Genomic DNA, 19,762 nt, shown 5'->3' on the forward strand with positions numbered 1-19,762 from the left:
TTTTTAACATTACCATATTGCCAGAACTTTTTCTTCCATTATTTCACATCGGAAAAAAATTCGTATACATATTCTACTATCAGATTTTACTGCTGAATCTGTTTTAAATATTTAGGCACTGCTTAAAATCAAGCTACTTAAGAATAAAGGAGAAAACAAGCCTTAACGTTACACGCGATTGCCACTACATTTTATCCTCCTTTTCTTTCGCTTATTTCGATATTTATACAGTTCGGGAGAAAATAGATTGACGTATGGCAACTAGATTTTTCTAAGAAGAGTTGTTTTATAGACTGAAATTCCAATTCCTGAACGAACTATTTTCAGTCCAAGTAAATGTTTAGACATCGTCGAGAGTAGTCACCGCTCTATTCTCGGATATCCTGTGTTTACAATGGTTCTTGATACACGCATTTTACGTACCTTTCCTATGTGTCGTTCTGTTCCGCTACATTCAATTGTTTCGCGAAATTTTATCGAAATTCAAATTCCTCAATTTCCTCTCTTTCTTCATGATCAAAAATAATATTTCAATTAACATATACGTATCTTTTATGACCAGATTCGTTATCATTCTTGAATTAATAAGCTCGGAAATTTCACTCGTTAAGTGTTAGCAATTTTCCAGCGAAACAAATTTAAATTTAATTTCATTGTTTCAAATGACACGATACGCTGTGGTTTACGAAAATATTCGAACATTTTCCACAGAACTCTTTTATGAATATATTATGTGCATTATACCAAACTTTTTGAAACTTCATTAGCTCTGTATTGTTTTTTCTTTTTTTTATCTAAACGTAGTAACACTTGAAAGCAATCAGAAAATGTATACAGAAGTTACAAGATAAATATGCACTTGCAATTAGTAGAAAATCAGTATACAGTGTGAATAGTAGTCTTAAACGTAACAATCAGTGGCAAAAATAGTCTCTTATTAATACAGCGTGATATATTAGACTGGCCCAACCCAATAGCAGCTTAGAAATATTTCCACGTTTATTCCTGTAAATTTTTTTATTCTCGACAACCGTCACGTTTCTGCTCGGTTTACGAGTATTGGAATTCTGATTTGTTGGATATGCACATGAATATATAGTGTGATACAGCATGATGCGCAAGAAAAACACATTAGCTGCGTTAAGTGCTCGTAAAGTGCCTATAATTCCAACGTAATCAAACATTTTGCCATTTCCTTTGAAAATATGGTACTTTTCAAGACTCGATTTCAATTCAACGTCTTTGTACCGTCATCCAATAACACATCAATTCGAGCTGGGATCAGCGAAATATCTTATCATTTAACAATTAGTCACGCTGTTATTTTACATCACAAAATCTCAATAGGCACGTGCAATGAAATTCTCAAGAGTTAAATCGTTTGCTTTCTGTTTCTGTTTTTCATCTCACAGACTTTATACCCTCTAATCTCCTTTTTATTATCTAGCTATTATTTTTCAAAACACGAAATCAGACGATAAAGTCGTTGCGCAACCTTTGGAAAACTTTGTAAATCTATTTTAATCCGAAATTGAAATATTTCAACATCCACTTGCCAGTACGAAACGTACATATATTTTTGTTACTAAAGATTTTATATCACGCTGCTTATGGATATTTTGGTAATATTAAGGTGCCATTTTTAATTAGCCTAATCAAAACTGTGCTATTCAGAATTGCTACTGTTTACGTAAAAGTACTGCCACCTGAAGAAATGTATTATTCCACAAAATGATGATCTCGCTGGTGAACTGAAATTTCTTCTTTTCCATTGATAATAAATCAACTCTTATTTCAGACACTGGGGCCCTTTTCTCAAGTAGCTGTTGTTCAGTGAAGCTGTTTGTTCTTAAAAAATATCTTTTCACCTGCAAGTTTCGAAGAAAGATATTTTTATGAAAAGTTATGCGGTAACTTCTTTATGTTTCCCTCGCTAAACATCTACCATGATGCTTTCAAGATGTGGTGCTCTAGGGGAAAAAGTAGTTTTCTAGTGCATGTTTCAAAGAAGATATTTATCTGACGTGTCGAAGAAGAGCAGTTTTCGAATAAGAAAACCGAGGATTATATGAAGAAGTCAAGTCATTCGAACACAAAGGTACAAAAATTCTGTATTTTATTTCTAGATAGGTAGATTTATGTATTTTAAAAGGAAATAAGAAAGATTTCAATGAGTTCCCCCACGGTGAATGCATAAGAATCTGTATGGAAAATTTGCACATAAATAAAATATGTTCAATCTGAGCAAAGAATATGCTTTAGTCACACCTGGGTCAACATGACCCATTACTAACTGTGGAGAGTTGCCACGACACCCAGTATGCGACTGACGAGAATTTCAGTGGTATAATCGTCAGAGATTATAAAAAACACTTCAAACTAATAATATTGTACACATAATGCAATTACAAGCGAATATCTTGAAGATATTTCTTTCTAAAGTAAAACTGTGGGTCACTAGGACCCATAACAACAACCTAGGACCCATAACAAATTAAACTCTATGCAAACATGAAACCAATATCGAAGGAAGTCGAGAATAAAATAATTTCAAATTTATCTGACTAAATCTGCACAAGAAAAATTGCGAAAGAAAGAAATAAATTGTTAGCCAGTCTGTAGTCCAAAAAAGATGCATCAGCATCAGAGTGCGAGCAAAGTTATCAACGTCACAAGAAAGAAGATTGTGTTTTAAATATATTGAATTTGATGAAGCTTCGACTGTCTCCATGGCGAAAAATTTATCAAACGAGAGTACGGAAAAGCCAATTAACAAATGGACGGCGTTAAAAGAATGAAATGGCAAGAATTGCATATGAGATAGAAAGAGATAAGAACCTGTGCTGTCTGTGTATAAGAAATAATGTGGAAGGAAAATGCAGATTATACATCCTGCGTCAGCAAGCATAGTAGAAGCAGAGAAATTCTATGGCCCGGAATGAAAGTGAATTAGAAATAACAAGATTAAGTTGGTGGCTTCGCTTTCGAGAGAAACGCGTTTGAAGATCCGCTGAATGACACGTGATTAGCCTCACGAATTTCATCACAGACTGCTATCGTAACTTCCTCTGCTTTTTAGGCCATAGTCCTCGCTTATTTGACTTATTCGCTGTCAATACTTAATTATTAATTAATTCTTCGAGCTTGGAGATGAACACAACGGACGTAATAAATAAAATTTGGTCTGTTGTTTTAATTGAGACATTGAGAGGGAGAGGGAGTCCGTGTCATGGTAGAGATTGTTTCGACAATCTGTTAGCATTCTACCAATATGCGAGGGAACGTTTCAACTGAAACAATAAAGCGAATTCGATTAAAATTGAAATGGACTATTCTTCTAGCACGCGTCTATAACGTAATTTCCTTACTCTCGAGTTTCGCCTTATTTTTAACCATATCACTCCTCTCACTCCGCTTGTGCCACGAATTGCGATCCATCTTGCATAAGAAGCTTCCATTCAAAAGGCTGAATCTTCTCAAACGATTTGTACAATGTGCAATCTTTGCATTATTACGTAGAAACAGAAAAGCCTTTATACGTAGTTCAGCAACGCTGTCTATTTCCTCGCAAATGCTTTGTGAGTCCGTTGTGATCAAAAACAATAGACAGAATAATAGCTAATTGAATAGTTAAACAGAATTAGCATTTGAGAAACAGATAGACTACAGAAATACAGAGGTTATTCGTGTCCTGACATCGTGAAGAAATGTAATTACTTACGTGAATGATCACACTGTTTTAAACAATTAGAGAATCATCGTTACGAACGAAATGTTTTACTGGCACAATAAACTTGACTAGTGCAGTCAGACGAATACAAACGAGCAACTCTCGTAAGCTTAGTAGAAATTGACATGTTAGTCGTACGATGCTGTAATAAAGATTTACTTTATGATAAACGTTAAAAAAAATATACAACGTGTAAAAAAATTATGAGTTACGACTATTACGGTTAGATTTTATGGATATAGATCCTATATCAACATATTAATATTCTTTTATATGGAATACCAACGCATTAGGTCCTTAGCTTACTACGTAAGTCAAACTGGAGTTCGTGATAAGTATAGATATAAATAAATGATGAACATAACGGTGTAAATTTACTATAGAAATAATAATAACAATTTTTAACATCGTTTGTATCTATTTTGAAAATCGGATTGCCACTGCCGCGATTGTTCGGGTTTCGGCCATTATCTGCTCTGCTAAACTTCGCTAGATATGGCCGAACATGACGCCATGAGTACCACTCGTCACAATATACAGTGTCTCAATAAAACCATAGTGCAGAGATGAGAAGATGGCTGGTGAGGCAGCATAAGGGCAAGAATGGTATTTTGCCTGCTCTACCTCTCTCCACCTTTGAAAGCCTGCTCGTTGTTCACAGAAGCATCAATTCAAGGGACGTTACGAGACATTCGTAATGTTAAAACGCATACGAACAGTTACACGAACTACATCTGCCGAAGTTTACGATCGTGCGATAGCGACGACGGTCGAGGAATACTGTTTGGATTTCACGGCACGCTTTGACAGTGTCTGTACAGTCGGTGTAAAAAATATTCGTACAGTACTTAACTTTAACAAAATTACTGCAGAACAAAAGAAAAAATGAGAGCAAAAGATATGTACATATTCTTACAAGTCCTCAGAATAATTTTCAAAAAAGAAAAATGTACGATACATGTGAAGATATTAATAAATATGTAGCGACTGGTAAAAATATATGCGTAATAGATATTCATACAGTTACCGCTTCGTAGGATAAGATGTATATAGATATTTGAACAGATAATGTATATCAAAATGCAGAAAAAAGTGGGTTTGTAAAACAATTTCATCGTGATGCAAAATAACGATTTAAAGCATAATGCTGCTAATACGCAAGCGTGGATCTTGTTTGATGTATGGTAACACTTGAAAGCATCTCCACAACCCGCAGCAGACATAAACGTTATTGAAAATATAGAGGATCATCTAAGATAAAAAATATCGAGTCACCGTATTTCATAGAGAAATGATTTAAAGAGAGCTATTTTAGAAGAATGGAAAAATATTTCCAGTAGAGTACTCGTCAATTTGGTAAATTCAATACCACGACGGTTTCGAGCTATAATAAAATCAAAAGAAACCTCCTTAAGTATTGAAATAATTAAATCTAATAATTTTCTGTCTTAGATATTAGATAAGATTTATTCATTTTTTAGATGTTTATTAATATTTTCACGAAGGATATAGGTATCCCATCTAGTTGTTTATGAAAATTATTCTGCAGACTAATAAAAATATATACATATTCATGTAGAAAACTTTGTTCATGAACGATGTTCTAGAATATTTTTGTTGAAATTAATTACGAATACTTTTTACACTGGCTGTATGTAGTTAGAAATGTACGTCATCGCGGTAGTTATGTTATGTTAATGGTTATGACTTTAATTTCAGTCAATATCTTATCGTTTGTAGCCTACTTGGTTTTGTGTTTTGTTTATTATTTCCATCGTTTGATGCTATATGACAAACACGCTGAATAACAAATCACTTACCTGCTACCTGAGTTCATTTATTTCAAGAGGATGACTGGAAAATTCGATAACACCAATTTCGATGATCTTCAGATATGTTGTTAAGCTTATCATTCCGAACAGCTTTTACCTACACATGTAACCGCCGCTCAGCCTACTCGGATATTCATAAAGATCTTCGATTCAATTTAGTTTCCATTACACTTCACACTCTGCCATATAAGTGACCGTATTTTACATAGCCCAATCTAAACTTATCATTGCTGTTAATCGCCCGTAATACAAATAAAGAAAAATAAATTAATAGGTTATAGGTTGGGTTAGATTAATATTTGCCAAACTAAATGTACAAAGTAATTCAGATGTCCCATAGGTGGCTGCACTGCGCGATATAACAGAGGGATGGTTGCATGTGATTGGGAACAATGTTACAATAAAGTGAGTTTTGTGAGAGACACTCTTTCTTGAAAGAGATTAAGATTGAAAATATTAAATTATTACCAAACAAGGAGTATTTTTTGGTCTGTTAAGAAAATATATTTATACGTTTTTGAGTCCTTCTCTATGTACAAAAGTTATCAAACCAAATAAAATAACACCAAACTAAAGTCGAGCAGCGATAACGTATATAAGGAAAAGTTGTTCAGAGTGATGATCTTGACAACATATTATATAAGCCAACCTAAATTTAACTCATTGATGCTAATCACCCTTAATATAATGAAAGAAAAATATAATAATATAATAATGAAAGATATACTAATGGGTTAGATTAGATAGGTATCAACTAAATTAAATTGAGGCCAAGCAATAACATACATGAGGAAAAAGTTGTTCAGAATTATAATCTTGACAACATATTTCAAAGTCATCGATATCACACGTGAGTTGCCTCTTTATAAATAATTATGGACGGAAATAATAGCAACTTATGAGATAAATTTCAAAGATAGTATCCCTAACCTCGTCCGTTTCTGCTTTCACATTTATGTAGCTGATCAATGTGGCTCCTGAACAATTCATGCTGATAGTTGCGCACAACAACAAAGTTCGTACGTTTCACGAATTTTTGTTTTTATGAACAGTTTTATGGTATGAGAAAGGATGGCTCTATGATCCATTAAAATCACTGATACCGTTTTCACGAGCCACAATTCACAGAGATACCAGATTTTACCGACAACAGCTTTAACTGATTGGCAGTAATAGCACGGAGAAATGAGAGAGAACTGTTTACTTAAGCATGTAGGTATATTGCAGCAAATAATTGATAGTCGGCTGTTTTGTGAAGTTCAGATTAAGAATACTAGCCCAAAGCTAACACAGACCATAGATTTCGTATTGATTTGCATTAAAATTACACTCATTAATGAAAATCAAATCAAAATTTATTTGTCTGTTAGCCACCAGCTTCTGCTCTGTCTCACTCAAGAGTTTCAATTAGCGTTTTCAATCCAGCAGCCACAAGGCAGCCAGCCATCAATTTCTTGCAGCAATAAAACTACATACATAGGTATCAATCATCTCTTAATATTATCTACTGTCGGTCAATTCCAGCAGGTCTGGTGTCGGTAAATTGTGGTTCGCGAAGACAGCGTCGGTGATTTCAATGGAACCCGACCTGTGTCACTATAATCAATCAGATCCACATTCTTTGTTCCTGTACAATACGCATGATTATAATCTTGTTCGAGAACATACCAACCTAATAAATCCAGCAATGGTCAAGAGTAGTTTGTATATACGTTAAGAAAAAGTAGCTGCTACTTACATATAATAGCCTGTACTTTGGCCTTATCTAGCGCAGGTTTCACTGGTCTTTCAGTGGCAGTTCCAGCTCGGCTCCATCGTTGTCCTGTGACCGAGCAGGTGGCCAACTCGGTGGGGCTGAACAAGATCGCAGCCAGACCACGGGTCAATTTTCTGTAATCGCTCCATTTCACAGCCCTTAGTTGTTCCTCGCAAACTGCTATTCCCTCTCCCAAGTGCACCTGCCGAACACATGTTTACCAAAGTTTTAAAAAAAAAGAAAGCCAACATTTTTATGCTAATCTCTAATCTAGGGAAATAGGTACAAAAATAATACATATAGTAATATATATATATTACAGGTGCAGTGTTTGAGCTTTGCGCGTGAGTCAAAAATGCATGTAGGCGTTGCAAATCGCAGATGCTGATCTAAAAAAACAATGACGCTTTTGTATTAAAATGAGGAAGAAATTAAAACATATCTTAAGGAAGGAAAGTTTTAAAGGAACGTAATAGAATTTTCAGATACAGATAAATATAGTGAGTAGCAAAATACAGTGTTCTCTAAGTTAATTTAGTGACACGACTCACAGAGGAGTATTTCATCTAAAAAAGCTATTTAAAATTCAAATCTTCAATCTCGTTTAAAAAAAGGGAACAGTATTAATATTATTCCATTGAAATAACATGATGCCCATTTCTGTGATCTTGAACTCTATACGAAGGCAGGAAACCGTATGACCAGCGTTCACTTTCTTCTTAAACATGTTTTTTTCAAAATTCAATGGAATTTATATACTTTTTTAATGTAAGTATATAATACACTAATGTGGACACTATGAATAGAGTTTCAGGAGATAATTACATTTTTATAAATAATTCATTTGTATTATGTGTCAGGCTCTGTCAGACAATGAGAAACTATAAAATGTAGTATTCATTGAAACTTTTTGTGAAAAAATTATTTACCATATGCTACCATTGCGTTATATTAAAGTCTTTTCATACTCTTTTCATTCTTTTTAGTTTTCTGCCTTTCTGAAGAGCAATACAATTTTTCTCCTGCAACGTTCTTTCGCTGATTTTCCACCCAGCGATATCTTTTAACAGTAACAAATATTTCAAATTCATAGAGTCGTCTGTCAAAATTGCGCTGTTCACAATGTTCTAATGAAAAATTCTACGGTGTTAAAACCCCGTTACATTTATATATATATATATAAATAACAGTTATGGCATTAATAAAAAATTAATCTGCTAGTGTTAAATACGAATTCTTTAAGAAAAGGGAGAAAGGAATAATTTTGAGTCAACGTTATACTTATTTTGATCCTTGAAAGATGTGAAGATAAATAGAGCATTAATTAGGTCTGTCTTGTTTAATAGATTAACATCTTAATAGGATGTGAAGGTTACGCTATCTCAAAGTGAAAACCGATATCCTCACCCAGAGAACACCCAGAGAACACTGTATTAATCCTTTCGAATTGGAAGCTTATCTGCGAAATTATAATGAATCTGGCGCAAATGTTCAATTAATTAAAGCGTGCTGAATTAATCAGAATGTTTTGTATTATTGAACGACCGTTTCACGTTAATCAGACGATTATAAACGTTTATAATCTTCTTGCAACGACTAAAAATAAATTTTGCTACAGAAAGTGTAATTCAAAAATTTCTTAACTCTGATATCAAAATACGTAATTAATTCATGTTTAATTACTCGACCAAATTTCGGCGGAAATAATCAGTTATACATTTTCATAATATTGATTTATATTTAATTTACAGTTTATTTAGATGCCACCAAACTGTTGTTCACTCTATCTATAAGAAGGCGTTGCTACCATCGCTCGAAAGTATTCCACATAATTTAACTGCAACATTACATGCAGTTAGCAGAGATTTCGTCTCGAGTACGGTAAAGCTACCTACATTGAAATTATTTAATAAGAAAAGCAAAGTTCTACTGTTACAGTTCGCGTAAAAATTATATGTTGTTTATTTATAATTGTATCAATTATAAATAATATATATAAATAATATATATAGAATGGTAAATTATTCGTTTGGTAAATCAACAGTAAGAATTGTACCAGTGTCTGTATATACTTGTACAAACGACTATTTGTATTACTCGAATAATTCTGCAGACATTATTCGAATAAATGTATGAAACAATTGATTACGAATAGTTACTTCAGGGGCAAAATACTCGACTAATATGAATTTATATGAATAATATGAATCCCGATAATCTTGGATAAATATTTATGTGAAACAATTCGAATAATGAACAATTCGCTCGACTCTGTAACTGTAGAATTTATAATTTAATTTAAAATGTCAATTTTAAAATTAATAAGGTTGTACTATTATCAGGAATCTACCAAAGTATCCAGATATTTCTGAGCGATAGTGTACGGAAGTATTTCTATTAATATATACCGTCCAATTATTTCCATCAGTTTAACCATTTGCTGGCCAACTCAAGTTAAAGGTAACAATAAATAGAAAAATAAGGAGAAGATAAGCACGTAGTCAGTGAAGGAATAAATATGTAAATATAAGAGCCATGGTCCAACAAGAACAAGCAGAAACAGTAAATAATGTACAGTAAATAAATATACAGTAAATAACTGTAAAAGTAGATAAATTGCTGTAAACGATAAGAGCATAAGAAAATATAAAGTCTGCACAGTTAGGTCAGTACTAGGTATGTAAATATGAAACCGGAATTTTTGTATAGAAAATACACGTGTATTATATGAAAATGATTAAAAATATTTTATTCGAAGTATTGCCCATCGCTAGCTATACATTTTTCCCACCTGTCTGGCAATCGGTGGATGCCACGCCAAAAAAACTGTCGCTCTTTTGAGGCAAACCAGTCATCGAGCCATTTTCGTACATTTTCGTAAGAAGCGAAGTGCTGGTCAGAAAGTGCGTGTCCCATCGATGCAAATAAATAGTAATCGGACGAAGCCAAGTCTGGTGAGTAAGCCGCGTGCGAAGGTATTTCTCAACTGAATGCTTCAATCGTTTCCTTGTCCGGTTTTGCTGTATGTGATGGTGCATTATCACGAAGTAAAATTACTTTGTGTTGCCTTTTTTGATATTCTGGTCGTTTTTCACGCAAAGCTTGATTCAAATCGATCACTTGTTGTCGGTAGCGCTCGGTATTAACGGTTTCGCCAGGTTTTAACAGCTCATAATAGATCATACTCTTCTGATCCCACCAAACACAGAGCATTGTCTTCCGTCCATAGCGATTTGGTCTCGTAGTCGATGTCGGTGGTTCGCCTGGAGCTACCCATGATCTTTCACGCTTAGGATTCTCAAAATATATCCACTTTTCATCGCCAGTCACAATTCGCTGGAGAAATGACTTTCTTTCGTATCTGGCGAGCAGCATTTCGCAAGTGGTTTTTCGGTTTTCCTGCTGTCTTTCATTCGGTTCATGTGGAACCCATTTTCCCACCTTCTGCATCTTTCCCATGGCTTTCAAACGTATGGAGACGGCTTCTCCTGTCACGTTTAATTGATCAGCGAGTTGTTGTTGCGTTTGAGCGTCATCATCATCCAACGATGCTTGCAATTCTCTGTCTTGAAACTTTTTCGGTGGTCTTCCACGTTCTTCGTTCCTCGCGTCAAAATTGCCACTTGTGAATTTTTTAAACCACTCAAAGCACTGTGATTTACTAAGAGCATGCTCACCGTAAGCTTCGACAAGCATTCGATGCGATTCTGCGGCAGTTTTCTTCAAATGGTAACAGAAAATCAATGCTGTCCGCAAATCGTAGTTTCCAGGCACAAAATTCCACATGTTCAACGCTATTACAAACTATGCTGTTGTATGAAACTTGTATTGTTCTGAGTCGAAAATGTTTGTGAGATGTCAACAAAGACTTTTGGCATCAATGACGCAGTTTAGTGATAATTACATTATCAGCTAGGGCTATCTATAGGAAACTTCCGGTTTTATACTTACAGACCTGATAAGCGTGCAGACGACTATGAGAATGGTATAAAATTGAAAGAAGTTGAATTTTTCATTTGTTCCGCGTTACATGAATCTACGGTGCAGTAATACACAGCAAGCTCTTGCATGACAAATATTTCACTTGAGTCGTTTCCGACGTCACCGGCGCAGATGCGGAAGCAAGAAGTTGAAAGAAAATTAGTATTTCAAAGTGTTAGAGGATGCAAAAACACGAACGCGAGACTCAAGCAACTTGAATCAATAAATTATTACAGCTCTTTAAGACAAGCGGAAAAGAAAAGAACGTGGAGGACAGGGAACTCCCTTTAATTAAGAATGATAAAGAAGAAAATAATTTCTGGAATAATTTGGAGTAAAACAGCCTCAGGACATATGATATTAACAATTAGCAAGCGCAGAAAAAGATTCAGTAAAAATAAACAGAAGCAAAGCGAAGGAGGAAAATGACACGGTAATTTTAACATGCTAGCTAGATTATGCGCTAATTAAATATTCTTCTTGACGCTGCTATAATGTAGGTGAATTAATTCCTTTATGTCGCATATGTGACGACAACGTTTTCATAAAAAAAACTAGTGGAATTATCTCAGAAAAGGGATACTCTTAAGTGAACAAATTACGTTAAGAATATTCGCAAATCAGGTAACAGGTTGTCTATTCTGATTAATAGGTTAAGAAGAAAGACAGTCGTTTAAACAAAAGGGAATATTTTTGAAAATTTTGTGAAAATACACACAGCGTGTTCAGTTTATCTTGAAAGATGTGAATGATAAAGATATGAAAAAAACTTTTCAAATAAAAATTCCACGATATCGAGAAAAATATACTATATAGTCTTGTGTATTCGACCTTGTGGTGACCTTGAAACTTTCTGCGAAAGACACGTTAAAATTGTCCAATGGATAGCTTTATCTTTTGGTACATTTTCTTGTAACTGACATTCAGACGTTTTCGAAACACTACAGACTCGTGTCTTTTGCACCAGGTTTCAAGGTCGAATACACGAGAGTATAGTAAATTCGCCTCGATGTCCTGCAACTTTCGTCTGGAACATCTTTTTGCACAATCTATATTTTGCAGAATATTATTATTCGTAGATATTATTATATAATTTATGTAAATATTTCTATGTATATATTTAATAAATTTCTATATAATTATATAGAATAATATAAATTATTCGGTGATAAACCGGACACACTGTATGTAACTTTACCCAATACGTAATAATCTTGGCAAATAATTAATAAAACCAACGGTGTAAGATATTTCGTAGAAAATGAAAGACAAGCATATTCACGTTTCAATTTCACTCGAAAGTCTGTCGTTGAACGTGGCCGATCGTTGTGTTCGAAAGTATACGAAAGTTTCCGAAAGGCAAGTTAAATGATGAAATTACTTCGCAAAGGCAAGTTAAGAAATATTACTTTCGCGTGATTTATCGTTAAATGCATTTTCCAATGTTCAACGGAAATTTACCGTGAAATCTATTTCCTTTTTAGCGTAGTTGCCATTTTTCTATCGAAATACGTATGTACCCATTTTATAGGTTAGAAACTAAGTGATTCCGGATTTTGTCAATAGGTTGGCAACTAAGTGATTCCGGATTTTGTCATTAGGTTGGCAATCGCTTAGTTGCCAACCCAATAAATGAACACGTGCAGAGTGCACGTAAGTGAAACATGTCAATGATACGTGCAACACTGCCTCTCTATAAGACAACTCTATAAGTAGTGCGTGCCATTATGCGAAAGACATTATGCTCGAACACATGAACTATGATTCTTCTAGATAAAAGAATGAATATTTTTATAAAAACGAAATCTTGAATATTCCGTATCTTTAATTTATTTTATTAATTTGCATAGATCAGTCGAAATTGCTGCAGTCGTATAAAAAAATTAGGTTAAGCCTGGGTTAAGAATGATGCGAACTTAAATGAAATGAACGAGGAGAAAAAAATATAAGAAGAATGGAAATTTACCACGCCGTCGGAAGAGGACTCCTCGAAACCACGGAAAGCAGGCATCGCAGCAGGAGGTGTAGTTCTCATATCCAAGGGTAACCATTCACTCCTCGATGGCGAATTACTCTGTACAGACGCGGATCCATGTTTTCCACCCCTTGTTCCAAGCCGCGGCCTGCCGCGGCGTACCCTCCGACCTGAACAAGTATTTTCATATAGCGTTTTTCAAATGTTATGTTCTTTCAATATATATATATATAATCCAATAAAATTTCTTTATTTCAAACCTATGAATTTCTTATTTTAGCAAACGCTGTTATAGAGTACATTACAGATTTGGGCAAGATTTCTTTGAAATGAAGATAGAAAACAACAATTTTAAATAATGAGTAGATTGTGGATATTTACTAAGGTCCTATTGAAACTGCTGATACAGATTTCATCGACACTGCTTTTACCAATGACAATTCACAGGCACCAGACTTGATTGACAACCACTCTGACCAATAACAGGTTTTATCGACGACATCGTTAACCGACAACAACAATGATGGACACAGGGTTTAACCAATTGTTTACAGCAAGCTACGATTTAGTTTTGTGCACCTAGAAAGTATGTATATTGATCATTATTACTAACGGTTAGTACTGTCGTCGATCAAGTGCCTGGTATCGATCAAATACCTGGTATCTATAAAGAGCCTGATATCGATCAAGTCTGGTGTCGATCAAGTCCGGTGTCTATCAAGAGCTTGGTATCTTTCAAGTTTGGTATCGATCAAGTCCGGTGTCGATCAAGAGCCTTGTATCGTTCAAGTCTGGAGTCAGTCAAATGCCAGGTATCGATCAAGTCTGGTGTCAGTCAAATGCCCTGTATCAATCAAGTCTGGTGTCGATCAAGTGCCTGGTATCGTTCAAGTCTGGAGTCGATCAAATCCGATGTCCATCAAGAGCCTTGTATCGTTCAAGTCTGGAGTCAGTCAAATGCCCTGTATCAATCAAGTCTTGTGTCGATCAAGTGCCTGGTATAATTCAAGTCTGGAGTCGATCAAGTCCGCTGTCTATCAAGAGCCTGTTATCGTTTAAGTCTGGTGTCAGTCAAATGCCCTGTATCAATCAAGTCTGGTGTCGATCAAGTGCCTGGTATCGTTCAAGTCTGCTGTCAGTCAAATGCCTGGTATCGATTAAGTGCCTGGCACCGATCAAGTCTGGAGTCGATCAAGTCTGGTGTCTATCAAGAGCCTTGTATCGTTCAAGTCTGGAGTCAGTCAAATGCCCTGTATCAATCAAGTCTGGTGTCGATCAAGTGCCTGGTATCGTTCAAGTTTGGAGTCGATCAAGTCCGGTGTCTATCAAGAGCCTGTTATCGTTCAAGTCTGGTGTCAGTCAAATGCCCTGTATCAATCAAGTCTGATGTCGATCAAGTGCCTGATATCGTTCAAGTCTGGTATCTATCAAGAGCCTGTTATCGATCAAGTCTGGTGTCAGTCAAATGCCCTGTATCAATCAAGTCTGGTGTCGATCAAGTGCCTGGTATCGTTCAAGTCTGGAGTCAGTCAAATGCCCTGTATCCATCAAGTCTGGAGTCAGTCAAATGCCCTGTATCAATCAAGTCTGGTGTCGATCAAGTGCCTGGTATCGTTTAAGTCTGGAGTCAGTCAAATGCCCTGTATCCATCAAGTCTGGAGTCAGTCAAATGCCCTGTATCAATCAAGTCTGGTATCGATTAAGTGCCTGGCACCGATCAATTCTGGTGTCGATTAAGTGCCTGGCACCGATCAATTCTGGTGTCGATTAAGTACCTGGTATCGGCCAAGAGTCTGATATTAATCAAGTGTCTGCAGTGGATGAAGTCTTTGTTGTCGATCAAATGCCTACAGTTGATCAACTGTCTGATATCGATCAAGTGTTTGATGCCAGTGAATTATTGGCGTCCCACTGAAGTCATTGATACTGTTTTCACCAACAATATTTCACAGTTCACAGACTTGATCGACAACAACTTTGGCTGACAGTAACTTCAACCAATGACGGTATATATTAAGAACTGTCAATGATCGACACAGAACTTGACCAATTGCTTACAGCAAACTCGACCAAAATACAAGTTTGGTTTAAATTTACAGTATTGTGTTAGTCTACTTTCTAGCTTTCTCGTACATCTGCGGAATATATGATTATATCAGTTAGTAAAGACAATTATGTTAATTATAGTATAAAAATCGGTTCTTTATGAACTAATATGATCACACACGTAGCAAATGTTTTGGCAAAGCCAGAACGTAGATTGGAACAATATTCTGAACCAAAGCTTTTTAAACCATAGATCAAACACAATTATGAGATTATAACAATTTGTGTATCTGTCACATATCAATGAGATTAAAAATGTCAATCATCTGACATTAAAGAATCAAGTATTCATCTAATTATTAATCGACATAGATATAAAACACAAGCTTTTAAAAAATCATTTAAATGAATTTTGGCTTAGAATTAGAACAGAACTTGCAACAATTTCTACAATAGTCTCAAACACATTTTATTATTATTGTTGTTGTTTTTGTTGTTGCTGCTGTTATTGTTGTTGTTATTGTTGTTGTTATTGTTGTTATTGTTGTTGTTATTGTTGTTATTGTTGCTGCTGTTATTATTGTTGTTGTTGTTATTGTTGTCTTATTATTTTTTTTATTTTTGTTTTATTTTATATCATTGACAATTGTGAAATCAAACTTTTGATTAACCGTGAGAAACTTTGAAAATGCTCTGTTATATCAAATATTTGACAAAGATTTAATTTTTTATCCCAACATAAACAAGCATATTTATCAAAATTAAACAAGCAAATTTAGTTTTGTCCCAATAAATGCTACCAAGTGATAAAATCAGAAATATAGCAGGCACTGTTTAAAATTAAACTTTTTTCATTTATTATCTATTAATTGCTCGTTTGTATATTTATTTTGTGCTACATTTTTACGTATACAGTCTCGGACAAAATGGAATGCCACGAAAGGAAAAAGTTTAAAAAGCACTGCGTTCAACCAAACTCATACTTGGCTCGAGCTTGCAGTAAAAAACTGATTGTACTTTATGTCGACTATTGTTGCTATCGGTTAATACTTTCATCACAGTGATTGTCAATCAAAGTTATCGTTGCCCTGGCGTCAATAAAATCTGTATCAGCGATTTCAGTCGGACCAGATATTTACATATGCAAATTTTTAGTTATGAACACAACTAAAAAGACTAAGCAAAAATCTCACTAACTGAATATTCAATATGCACGTTGCGCATATTTTTGAGCTTTTACATTTTTTGTAGCTGTGTAAAAATCACCAAAATAATGAGCTATTGTGTTGGCAACTAAATGGTTGCGGAATTTGTCATTAGGTGGTATTGAAAAATCCGCAATCACTTCGTTGCCAAGCCAATATTTCATCTTAGAAACAACATAGGGGAAATAACTTAATTTTATGTTCAAATCAAATAAATGATTTTCGAGTAATTTTCTATCTTAATTAAATTTCTCAGGTAGAATAAATAATTTGCATTCTAGTATTAAATTAAAATATTATCTTTTGCATACAGTTGAGTTATGAACCGCATAATCATGAATTATTTTATAACATAGGAATATTTAATCTCTGAAATGTATGTATAATTATACGTGTGACATAATTATACAACATAAACATATAATTCCAATTATTCTTTTATCATTAATATTTCTTCTATTACTTACTTAACTAATATTTAATATTAATTATTTATCAAGTATGTGTGACCTATGAGACAACAAAATCAGCATTCTGACGCAGTTGACAATGTTGATGATGAGAAATTGTTTAAGACAATATTTCAAGAAACGTTTATCCAAATACGAAATATGGAATAAAATAAAAAAAAAATTGTATTTAGCGGTTAAACAACGAACTAAATTTTAAGATTCTTTTAAGGAAAATTATTTGCCTGTTCGAATAAACTGGCGCATAATTATTTCGAAATAACATCTACTCAAATATTAGATCGCTAAATATCGCTAGATGTATCAGTAAAATGATCGTTCGTCAAATGTTTTATTTAAATAATGGCCAAGCCCGCGTGATGAATATTTGAAAATATCGAAAAACGGGGTACAAGAAGTAAAGGTAAAGTGAAAATGTAGAAGGTGAATTTTTAATGCGAGGCGTCATTTCCGTGAAACTGGAGTTTGAAATTTTTATAAGTACGCATAACGTATACACACGAGCTTCGCTTATTCCTATCAGCATAAATTCGAATAATCAGCAGCAAGTTATTCTACCAGCAGGAATAAGCGAAAAATGCGGAATAAAATGCTTTCGTTTAATTTTCAAAATACAGGCGCATCATGAGAAATAAGTCGGAACGCAAACAAACGAAAAGCTAAATGCAATATCGTTATCGATATATAATACACGTTGATAAGTGAGTCTAATTTTGAGATACGCTTACAAACAAATAGAAATATTTATTTCGTGGAAAAGAAATAGTGTAAACGCAGAATTATGCTCATTTATATGGCATATAAAATTACGATATAAAATAATCGCGAAATAGATCGATCGATAATTTCCGCGTCTCAAACGTAACAATTAAAACCTCAATTTTGCTCTTTGATGACAGCCACGTTTACGAAATTCTTATTATGCGAATATAGTAAGAACTCATTTTTCTCGCAGAGGTTAAGCTTCGTATTAAAATTGTCGTTTTACGTTCGACAACTTTCAATCGCTTTGTGCCTCATATTTTGCTACGTCCTGTACATGAAACATTTGTAGGTTAGTCAACTACAGACTAGCTTCGCTAAATATGTATGTACACATATGGAAAGAAATTTGATTATATATTATATTTATTTATATTTATATTGTTTGTTATATAATTATATAATATAAATATAATTATAATATAATTATATTTATATTATTTTATATTTTATATTAAATATATATGTCATATATATTTTATTTTTTAATTATATACTTTAATTATATATAAATACATAATATAATTATATTATAATTATATTTATATTATATAATTGTATAATATAAATATAAATAAATACAATAATAAATATAATTATATTATATAATTATATAATAAATAACAAATATAAATAAGTATAATAATAAATATAATTATATTATAATTATATTTATATTATATAATTGTATAATAAATAATATAAATATAAATAAATACAATAATAAATATAATTATATTATGATTATATTTATATTAATAAAATATAATATATTTATAATATATTTATATCAATTTATTTAAATATATTATATTGATTTATATTAATAAAATATAATAATAAATATAATTATATTATAATTATATTTATATTATATTTTACAAAAATATTTTGATTATATTTATATTGTAAATTAATATTTCTATAGATAATCATTGGATATAAATTCTTGATAAATTTATTAAAATAAAAACTAGTAATATAGTTGACATTAAAGAAAATATATATAATTTATTTAAACTAAATATTTAATTTTTATTAAAAATTAGAATATTTCATATAAAAATTTATTTATAGGATATTAATATTCCTATTAGCTTAAAAGCTTATTATATATATATTATAAAATAGATAGTAATAATATATAATAAATATATATTAATATTCTATCAAAATATATCTTTAATCAGACATATTGCTTATTTTATTTGATAGTAATAATATATAATAAATATATATTAATATTCTATCAAAATATATCTTTAATCAGACGTATTGCTTATTTTATTTGATATTAATATATATGTATATAAATAAATAAATACGTTAATTAATTATAAAAGATTGTATATCTTCAAATTGTCAGATACTTTTCATTAAACACTTGCTAACTACAGTTTGTCATACAAGAGCATACTCGTTGTATCACTGTGGAACACATTGATGGAATAGTGTAATCTAAAATACAGTTTGTTGTACAATTTTATAAATGTCGTATTCACTGCAAAACAGTGAACGACACGAAACACAGATTTCCCTTAACGTGGCCAAGATTTCCACGGATTTTTCTCAATGTACCAAGCAACTTGTCTCGACTCTATGGAGTGTTTACACAAGTAGCGCTTCAAAGTTAACGAAAACAAATCCAGTCACATAACTTTCACGCTACGAAAACAAACTTGCTCACAGGTGACGATAAACAATATACCTATTCCAGATAAAGAGTCAGTCAGATATCTGTCACACATAATATGAATTGTGTGAAATGTAACTTAACGTAACATCGTTCAAGTAGCGTCAGGGTGAGTCTCAAACACCGAGACACTCTGTATAGTCAAACGAATAAAAATTGTTAGATTAAGAGTTTCACGCTGAAAATGTAAATATCCAATTGAAAATTAGGGATCGATAATATACTAAAAGCTTGAGGTAAATGCATTACTAGATGGAACAACAAGTTGGGAACATCAAGACACCCCATATATAAGATATAGGAGCATCTGGC

General features: G+C 33.1%; 1 protein-coding gene and 1 long non-coding RNA gene across 5 annotated transcripts in view; both read right to left on the reverse strand.

Moving 5' to 3' along the window:
* Positions 1 to 19,762, reverse strand: part of LOC139996546 (uncharacterized) — a 76,981-nt gene that overhangs the window by 21,044 nt on the left and 36,175 nt on the right. For both annotated transcript variants that reach the window (XM_072020956.1, XM_072020955.1), the window contains exons 6-7: positions 13,266 to 13,444; positions 7,301 to 7,520 (exon numbers count right to left, since the gene is read on the reverse strand). In XM_072020956.1, the coding sequence (XP_071877057.1) occupies positions 7,301 to 7,520; positions 13,266 to 13,444 (399 nt within the window). The remainder of the gene's footprint in view (positions 1 to 7,300; positions 7,521 to 13,265; positions 13,445 to 19,762) is intronic.
* On the reverse strand, positions 775 to 6,219 carry LOC139996564 (uncharacterized). 3 transcript variants are annotated; one of them, XR_011802286.1, is made up of 3 exons: positions 5,551 to 6,219; positions 3,369 to 3,872; positions 775 to 3,290 (listed from the first exon to the last, which is right to left on the reverse strand). It is a non-coding gene; the product is annotated as an uncharacterized lncRNA (long non-coding RNA). The 3 variants fall into 3 exon arrangements; XR_011802285.1 differs by lacking the exon at positions 5,551 to 6,219 and adding an exon at positions 3,952 to 4,017; XR_011802284.1 differs by lacking the exon at positions 5,551 to 6,219 and having other exon boundaries at positions 3,369 to 3,992.

Source organism: Bombus fervidus, chromosome 18 (genome assembly GCF_041682495.2).
Source record: "Bombus fervidus isolate BK054 chromosome 18, iyBomFerv1, whole genome shotgun sequence".
In the NCBI taxonomy this organism is placed as follows: Eukaryota; Metazoa; Arthropoda; class Insecta; order Hymenoptera; family Apidae; genus Bombus; species Bombus fervidus.